Here is a 10,046-nt window from a genome sequence, read left to right on the forward strand (position 1 = left end):
CCAATATAAATACCCTCCCCCCATTATATACACCCCCTGTACCCCAATATACCCACCCTGTAATATCTTCTTCATATATCCCAATATAAATACCCCCCCCATTAAATACACCCCCTGTACCCCGAAAAACCTACCCTGTGATATCTTCTTCATATATCCCAATATAAATACCCTCCCCCCATTATATACACCCCCTGTACCCCATTATACCCACCCTGCCCTCACCATGTCATCCCCTAATATCTTCCTTTTATATCACCATATAAATACCCCCCCATTATATACCCCCCCTGTACCCCAATATACCCACCCTGTGATAACTTTTTCATATATCCCTATATAAATACCCTCCCCCATTATATACCCCTCCTGTACCCCAATATACCCATTCTGCCCTCCTAGTGTCACCCTCTAATATTGTTAAATGTCTTCTTCATATATCCCAATATAAATACCCCCCTCATTATACACCCCCTATACCCCAATATACCCACCCTGCCCTCACCATGCCACCCTCCACATTCCATGGTATCTTTTCATACCATAAGGCCTGATCTGTTCTCAAAACCCCTGTACCCTGATATAACCCCCTATTCTCAATCCCTATATTATCTTTTTATACCCCCCATATATATTTTCACCCCTTGTGCCTGAATATAAGTAACCCTTCCTTGCCATACACCCTATTATCTATACACACCCCTTATACTCCTAATATTCCCTCACCTTACCATTCACTTCCCTTTCTTAACACATATATTCTCACACCCCCTAAATCCCTAATATAACCCCCTCTCCTTACACTGCACCCCGATAATCTTTATACACACTTTCGTATTTACTTACACCCCCTGTACTCTAAATATAACTAATTTCGCCTTATTCTGCCCCCCTCCGAGATCTATGGACACCCCTGTACCCTCATTATAACTATCATTGGCTTAATATGAACCCGTATGATAGCTCTGCAGTGTAACTAACCTTTCCTTTACCACACACCCCTGCAATATCTATATACACCCATATCCCTGTGTGTTCATAGCCCAGTTATTCTAATTCCCCCTCCAATATTCCTTTTACTCACACACAGAAGGCTGCCCATTTTAACCCCTTTTCACCGGCAGGCAGCCCTACAGGGTCACCTGTATGAGGAGCGGTGTCCCCAAATATATTACTGCGTAATGAGTAATTGTTCTCTTCTTTTATTTTCCAGGTTGGAAGATGGTGAGGTGGTTACTGCAGTGTCTCCCTGAAGGGTGAACAGAATCACAGTTACCCAGGTTTGTTATATTTGTGTCATTTCTTTATCTATCTTGTATTATAGTTCTACTGCAGGTACCTAATGATAGGAAAAGGACTGTGTGTGGACCTGGACCTGTGGCGGTCTGAAGAGCCACTCACCCTGGTCACAAACCCGCCCACCTAAATAAATTTGTAGTAGCTTAAACATTCTGAGTGCACGTATTACGTACCAATTCCCCCACTATATTCCCGTCTGTTGGAATATGATTCCAGCTGTTCTATCTTCTCTATCCAGGAAATGACCGGCAGCTTGGCACCAATGGGGAAGCGACCTCAGACGTAGCAGACGTAGGAGCAATTTGGACATGAAGACACTCTTCTTTAATGCCGCTGTTAACGAAGGTTGCGGCGAGTGGAAGACAGAGGGCAATTCCCAGCGTGGAGAGGAACAGGCGCAGGGCAGGTTTCAGCAGGACAGTGTTGGTCAGGATGTGCCTTGTTCAAGCGAGCAGGAGAGTCCACCACAGTCAGACCAGAAACGCTACAGCTGCCCTCAGCTACTCTGTGACAAAACCTTTGCTTCAAAATACAAACTCTGCAGGTAACTATCTTATTGTATTGTGGGTATCATCAGTATTGTATTTTTTTTAATGCTCAACGTCTACATACAGGTATTCCCCGAGTTAAATACATCTGACATACAGATGACTACTAGAACGGGGGAACAAGGAACTCCTGTGCAGGATGGAGGCTTGATATATGGGGAAGGGGGCGGTTTGGATGGCTTGCAGAAGTATTTTGGTTGTAACTCTTTTATGATCAAGGCAAACTCTGCAGTTGTTTCTATTTGCATATCAAAGCACAGCTTGCTCCAGAAGTTATTGAATGTCTAGCCTCCATAAAGGTTTTTTTTTTGTTTGCTTTGTTTGTGAATAACTCACAGTGAGGATTTTAAACAGTAACTGACACCATGCTGCGTAAAATTACATTGAGACAAACATCTCTCCTCATTACATTTATTGAAAAAATGTACCAGTTCCAACTTACATACAAATTCAACTTAAGAACAAACCTACAGTACTTATCTCGTATGTACCCCGGGGACTACCTGTACCTAAAACATGTATGCTGGGCAGGAGTTCGGCTTCCATTGTGGGCAATGGTTTGGCTGTTGTTTTAATGCAGCTCATTGGACACATCCTTATGTATTTTCTCTTTTTCTAGGCACATGGCTACTCACTCTATGCAGAAATCACACCAGTGCTTTCACTGTGGCAAAATGTTCCATCGCAAGGACCATCTAAAGAACCACCTGCAGACCCACAATCCAAATCGAGTGGCTCTCCAGTGCCCAGAATGCAGCAAAAACTACAGCACCAAATACGGACACCGTCGCCACCTCGCCTTACACGCCATTGCCCGGGGAGACCTGAGCTGCACCATTTGCCTTCAGGTCTTTAGGGATCGTCAGTCGGTCCTGGAACACCTGAAAAGTCACAACCACCGTCCTCCAGCGGGCAACCGGGAGAAGAAGTACCCATGCGAGCACTGTGACCGATGTTTCTACACCCGCAAAGATGTGCGTCGGCACCTGGTGGTACACACCGGGCGCAAGGATTTCCAGTGCCACTGCTGTGCCCAGATGTTCGGGCGCAAAGACCACCTGACGCGGCATATGAAGAAGAGCCATTGCGAGGAAGTGCAAATTAAGCTGGAACCCCCCGACGATTTCAGTCACGCCAGCTGCCGTCCTGCTATTGTAAAGGAAGAGTTCGGGTCGGTAATGTGCATGCAGTCGCGAGATAACGTAGCAGCCGGAATGTACACTACGCCATTTCAGCCAATGCCAAGTCCTGCCCTTCCTCCATCTATGATGCCAAACTCCTTGCCCTTTGGGCTGAACTACCCCACCGAAAGTGCACCTACCTTCTCAACAGAGCCATCGAACAGGTTCCAGTTCACATCTACCTCATACTTTCCAAAAAGTGAGATGGATCCTTTCATGTCCGATGGGTCTGGGGGCTTTGCGCTCCCCTCCAACGATTTATCTTCTTTTCCACCTCAAGCGTCCTTGGATGAGTCTTTCCTCTCAACGCTCTGCGATCCCCTGTCCTCGGGCGTAGATTTTAGCCATTTTCTTGGATTCTTACCCCTTAACTTCCCTCCTTGTAACCTCCCAGTCACCGGCCCGGAACCGACAGTGGGAGAAAATCAGCCATTTTTGTCTTCTTTGGGCCATGTGCAGACATCAACAGGTTCCATGGTCGGAGACCTGGCTATGCCTCATTTTACCTCAGACATTAATTGTACCACATTGCCTCAGTTTCACCAAGCCTTCAAGTAAACGTGGTGAAAACTTTTTAGTTTTGTTCTTTTTTTATTACCTCATTTTGTTGCCATCTTCCAAACAAACATGTTAGCCACCATCAAGGCCTAAAAGGTCTTAAGGGTGACCCTACCTACTAGTTTTTACTGGGTTTTTTCCCCCCAGTTGTTCAGCAACAGAGAATCTTACCTCAGGACCAGAGACCAAACTATTCCACATTTGGTGGAAATGAGAAAGCTACCCGAAAATGTGAAACCGGTGGCATTGACGGAGGGTTGGACAAGATAGCCAACGGGCTGAGTCTTTGTTGGAACCCCTCCCTTTGGCCCCTTCTGGATGTTTGTAGGAATGGGTCTTCTGAATGAGAACCTGTTTTGAGTCCTCTGTTACCATAGCAGTGCCAATCCTCATCTACCTCTTCTAGATCTACGTAAGACTATTCCCTTCTGAAGGAAACCAGTTGAATCCCTTACAAAGGGAGAGATGTACTAATCCTAGTCGTAGAGCCCACTTCCTTGCCCCATCTCATAATACCTCACTATGCAGTTTACAATGTACATAGGATTCTCGAACAATGACAAACTGTGCCAGGTTGCTTTGGTGCCCCCCTCAATGGCAAATTTAAAGAAGTGCTTTAATTTTGACCACAGTGTTAACCTTTAAGTCCTGCACACATATCTTACATATGTTAGCCAGGATTACAGGATACCAGTATTCATTCAATGTTATCCGTCTGTAGCTTTCAACACTGATTTCTGTTTCCCCGGCAAAAGAACAGACACCATTTACTTGTAGGGGAGGGGGTTTTGTCTGTTCCAACCCTTAGCCTATAGTTGGTGTTCACTTGCTGCAGCGATATTATCTCAATATCCACGGATTACAGTTAGGGGCTCAAAATACACACAGCCCTTGCTTACCCAGTGTGGTATAGCTTCCCTCAGGGTAAATGCAGAATGTAATGATTGCACAGATCTTTTGTAACAATCCATTGTTAGGTCATTTTCAAGCAGGAAATATCTGCTATATCATGTTAACATTTTATTGAAGGAACAAAACACAAACCTGCAAATGTTCCATAAGCCAAGTTACATAACTTCAAGTACCAATAGGTCATTGGTAGTCTCTGCTGGGAGACTGCTGCTTTCTACATGTTTCAATCTTTTTCCCTTTCCGTTCATTATTTAACACACCATCCATATCACACAATTGGTTGGGACACTGCCTCTTACAATAGAACCCAAGAACAACAGGAAGATGCCAATCAGAATTTCTGCATTAAATGTACATAATGGAGGCGTTACAGTTGTCTCCAGCAAATCAGATATACCAGCGCCTGACACTTCTGCAAGAATTTGCCTTTGACCAATCCATATTCAGTAACACAGGTATGGAGACACAAGCAGAAAATAATAAGGAAGGTCGGGGGCAGCAGAAAATGGCATGAAAGCCATCAGGTTTGTAGCACCTAATTTCTAAATTAATTCAGCTGACACAAGATTCCCAGTGTTTGCTCTGAATAAATAGATCCAACATTTGGTCATAGCAAAGGATCTAGTTTTAAAAAAACAGATCTTTGCCAGAACACAATTAGTATTTTAGGGGTCGGTCCAGTGGGAGAAATTGCCTATTAGTTTCATTGCAAATCTGAAGTACACACCATATATATATATATATATATATATATATATATATATATATATATATATATATATATATATATATATATATATATTATATATATATATATATATATATATATATATATATATATTTATTCACATATTAACATGCAATTGACTGGCTTAAGACAGATGTTGCATTCCCCAACTTTATGAGAATGCAAAATCTTTATACAGACCCTAATTTGATTATAATTTTGTTCTGTTCTCAGCAAGACAGCGATGTGCATGAAGAGCTCACATTGCTGCTCCCCAATCTTCTATTCATGTGTCCTGCAGTGCAAAAGACTACACCATGCCAATGCAAAGAAAGCCAGGTACATTCACTAGCAGTATTCAAATCCAGTAAAATTAGAAGTGTGCATGAATCAAGTCTAAGCACATAACAGGAGGAATCATTTACTCAATCTAAGCTCTCCCAACAAGCACACAAACTACAATTGCAGCATAACACAAGGCAAAGATTTACATGACTGTCATCTCTCTCCAGTAAGTAGATGGTGATCGTACTTGATGCCTGAACAAACATGACTGCATCTTGTGGGAAAATAAAAAACTGCATTGCCAGGGAATAAAATTCTGCATGTGATTTCAGTGCATATCAAACGGAATTCAGCACAAAAAATCAGACATTTCTGATTTTATCTTTTGTTCTGCTTTGTCACTATTGACCCAAGAAGAATTAATGTACTTCTTGCTTGAGGAATATAGAATTTTTTGTAGCACTTATCTTATAAAGATTACAATGATTCTTCATTCTCTACATAGAACTTTCTATCAGATCCCATCTGTCATTTTCCGTTGGAGGGGTCTTGCAGACAAGAAAATGATTTTGCTTACAGCAGCCAAATTTAGTATTCCTATTTTTTTACATGCAGGTTGGTTGATCTGTGTTGCACAGTTTTGTTTTACCTGCAGCTTGTCTACCCCATTGGAATAGCACTTAGTAGGAATACTCTGGGGAGGTTGTGGTAATTTTATTCAAACTTTCTACTCTCTTCTAGAAACCCCATTGGGCTCTGTGTTATGGACATCTTTTGTACAAAAGTTTTTTTTGTATAAGAATTGTTTATATTAAAAATATATAGATTTAGAATTATTCAAAGTTTATAACTTCTTCTAGATGACCCTAAAGTGAACCTGTCACTTACACACTGCCATTGGTGTCCTGGTTGTATAATATCCAGCTTGCCTGGTTGGTGTTCTGTCCTTCTGAATCCCTGACCCAGAATGAGTATACAGCTCAGGTGTTCAGTAATTGTATTACCTGTATGATTATTCCAGGTGTGTGACTGCATCTACTGACACCAACACATCACATTTATATCCAGGGAATCAGAATTCTGTACAATGAGATCAGCAATGGCAGCTCACAATATATTTTAGTATAGGTAAAGTTAGGAAAACGTTATTTCACAGAGAAACGGATGTAATCCCTTCAAGCATAACTCCACTTTAGTTGAGAATAAAAGCAAACCCATTAACATTACACTTTAAAAGGTTTATACTTGAGTTTGCAGCTGGTGTTGTGATGAAGCTTTGCTTACCTTTAGGTACCAGGTACCGTTTCATATGGTATGTCTGATAACATACCCCACTGCACATGACTTCTATAGTGACATTGGGGTGGGTCGGATAAACCACAGCAGTCACAAGAAAGTGTCCAATAGTAGTTGAAGTGTTCAATATTTCGCTAGGCCATCCTATATTGACATAGCAATGACTAACGACCAACCAGCAAATAATGCCGTTCACATTGAATTTTATACATATATATTATTTCCTCTAACCTACAGTAGAAAATGACAGCTGGAATTTGTGTGAGTAACAACTCCAATTGGCTGTTTTTATAACTAAATCTAAAATGCTTTCAGTACCTGCCTGTGTCTATGGGCTTTGGGTTTGTGTCAATGACATGCATTTGACATCAGTCTGAGATACTGCCAGGTGCATTTGACCCGCTTCATATAGTTTTTGCATTGCCGTAGCCTTTTCTAATGCAAAACCTATTTGAAATGAGCTTAAACCCATTGACAAAGGTCGTCATTGTTTTTACAGATGAAGGCTTTTTGGATGAAAGTGCAGTAACTCATAACAACCAGGTGTCACCATGATCAACGTGACTCCCTTGTTGCTATGCACTCTGTACATTGCTTTTCATCTGTTCTATCTTCTGTTCTGTTAATGTTGTTTTATTTCTCTGTGCATTGCCCTTCCTGTGGGCACCATCAGCATCACTTCACACTGTGGACCAATCACTGACATTGTAGCACTTTGAGATTGATAGTTTGCCTGAGTAGTAGATTTCAGACAATTTGTTTTTGTAATACAGATGGGGAGGGGGGGAGGAAACAATATTCTATTTTTTTGGTTTAAAGAGTGAAGTTTGCTAAATAAAAATTTACTAGAGAGCATTCCGTTTGGCGTGTTTATTTCACCCACAGGCAACTTGAACTGAAATGCGAAAATTGTAAGCAAATAGGCTCTGTACAGCAGAAGGCCTCTTCTTCAATAATACAAATTTACCTGCCTGTAGTCAATCTTTTGGAGAATTTACCCCGAGCAGCTAAAAACCATAATAGTGAGATCTTGATGTTTATAAAATTAGGACAAAGAAGAAGTTTGAGGCTGATCCACCAATAACCTCCCATCCGCCTTCAACATGTTTATCTTTTGTTGTGAAATCTCCTGCTTATCCTGATGTCAGTACACACTGTGTGTATCTTAAAAAATATGATAGACAAGATAGACGCAACCCAGCATCATCTAATCCCTCCTACCCCAGCCTGATGGTCCCTGGCCCATCTCTTTAAATCATTAAGGCTCAGCATCACATGCAGGCATTACCTGGGGCAATAATCCCCAACCTTTTGGACATCTCGGACTACTAAATTTACAGACTCTAGACTGCGCATGCGCAGGGAGCCGTGTGTCATGCCCCCCAGAGTGACGTCATAATGCCTGAACCCGCCCACTCTCCCATCACAGGCTGAGACACAACCCGCCCTGAGCCTGTGATGCATACGGGAGACATGGTGGGGCTCTGAGCAGTGCGCCCCCCCTAAGCGGGGTCCTAGCCCCGCTGGGGGCTGCACAAGCCATAGATACGGACCACCAAAATTTTCTTGTGGACCACAGGGTCAGGGATCGCTGACCTAGGGTACTCTGCATGCACATAGCATAGCACATGCATAGCCTGTCTAGCAATACTCACATATCCAAGCTAACATCTGCCCATCAATACTTTTTAAAGCATAAGGTTGAGAGCTCTTATGGAGTACTGGACTGTCTCTCCCCCAGCTGTGATCTAACTGCATCTCATACAAGGGCATAGAAAACTAACAGGATGTCACAGGGTCTAAAATATGTAATAAAAAGGACATTTTTTTGCAATGTGTTAAGTGGGAGAGGGGGGAATGAAACCAGGACAAGCAAAACAGAAGCAGATAAAACTAAAGCTTTGAATATCTTTTAAGGAGGACTGATTCTTGAAGGAAAAAAAATCTTTCACTGAACTAGAAATCACTGAAACATAAAGACAACCATATCTACTGTAAATGAACTTTTTCATGTCTTCACGTTGTTATGGAAGTTTAGAGCAGGCCATTGGAGCCTGCGTCCGAAGGCTTCAATGTGCAAGTAAGGGAAATGGCTTCCCCATTGGCTCCAGTGGCACATGTGATTTGCCTGTGTAACTGCAAGATTGATACAGTGATTGTTTAAAATGCTCATTAGGAACACCCAGGAATGTTATACAGAAGGTGGTTTGGTGTATATATGAAGTTTAGATATATTGTATGCCCTTGTAAGATTCATGTCTCGCTGCAATGAGTGAAACAATACAACTTACCTTCATATATAAATCTTATTTACAAATATACGATGGCTCTTATAAAAACCTAAGAATCAGCAATGCATTCACATTTCAGCTATCTTAGGCTAAACAACACTTACCTGCAGCTGCCTGGGATGTCCATTACTGAGAATACTAGACAGGAAGTAAGCTGTGCATAGGAAAATAATTCCTTCCATACTGCACCTCTGATCTCTGCAACTAGAAGTCCTAAAAATGTTACAAATAGATCTGTAGATGTTAGTAGTGCCTTAAAGTACATCTGTCATTAAAATTCACAGCTCCAGTGTTGTCTGGCTTCAGGGATGAAGACTTTGTGACGGGATGAAATATAGAATGCCACATTCACAGGGCATTTGGCATGATCTATCCCTATTTCACCCCAATAAAACGTGCAACTAGCACAGAGCAAACAAAGTCTGAGTTTCTTAGCTCTTGTTTAGGGTTGACAGACTAATAAAGCCAAAGTGTCAAATGACTGCAAGGGAATTGGCTTTTTCAGTAGCATTAAAGTTTCTCTCATGGCTATTTTTCAGATGACGACGACAATTTGTAAAAAGCCTAGCAGTGCTTCTGAATTCACACATGCACCCCAACAGACCCTCTCCATGGTTAGTACAATAAAGCACGATTAAACGCAAGATTAATCTGGAGACTTTAAAGCAGGGCAGACAAAGACAGACAATTATTATAGATGTACAGTTGGGGGGTCCTCCCTTCCTAGCATTAGGTTTGCACCATCCCTTTACTTAGTACTTACCTAGTGCCTCCAGGTATGTCACCAACATAGATCCTGATACATCAATAGGTGTCTTGCAGCAAACCACCAGGCTGATGATATGTCATTTGTTAGCTTCTAACAGAGAAACTTGGATGCTTATTCTTTTTTTTTTTATCATGCCCAACTTTCCTGCCAATTTAAGAGATATTGTCACTTTGCACCCCT

The 10,046-nt window shown here is 41.8% G+C and overlaps 1 protein-coding gene across 1 annotated transcript in view; it reads left to right on the forward strand.

Annotated features, from left to right (window-relative positions):
* Positions 1–5,220, forward strand: part of PLAGL2 (PLAG1 like zinc finger 2) — a 6,520-nt gene extending 1,300 nt beyond the window's left edge. Inside the window, exons 2-4 of the mRNA XM_072414256.1 lie at positions 1,214–1,280; positions 1,538–1,843; positions 2,467–5,220. Of these exons, the coding sequence (XP_072270357.1) occupies positions 1,608–1,843; positions 2,467–3,586 (1,356 nt within the window). The 5' untranslated portion in view covers positions 1,214–1,280; positions 1,538–1,607 and the 3' untranslated portion in view covers positions 3,587–5,220. The remainder of the gene's footprint in view (positions 1–1,213; positions 1,281–1,537; positions 1,844–2,466) is intronic.
* The last annotated feature ends 4,826 nt before the right edge of the window (positions 5,221–10,046 follow it).

Source organism: Pyxicephalus adspersus, chromosome 6 (genome assembly GCF_032062135.1).
Source record: "Pyxicephalus adspersus chromosome 6, UCB_Pads_2.0, whole genome shotgun sequence".
NCBI lineage: Eukaryota > Metazoa > Chordata > Amphibia > Anura > Pyxicephalidae > Pyxicephalus > Pyxicephalus adspersus.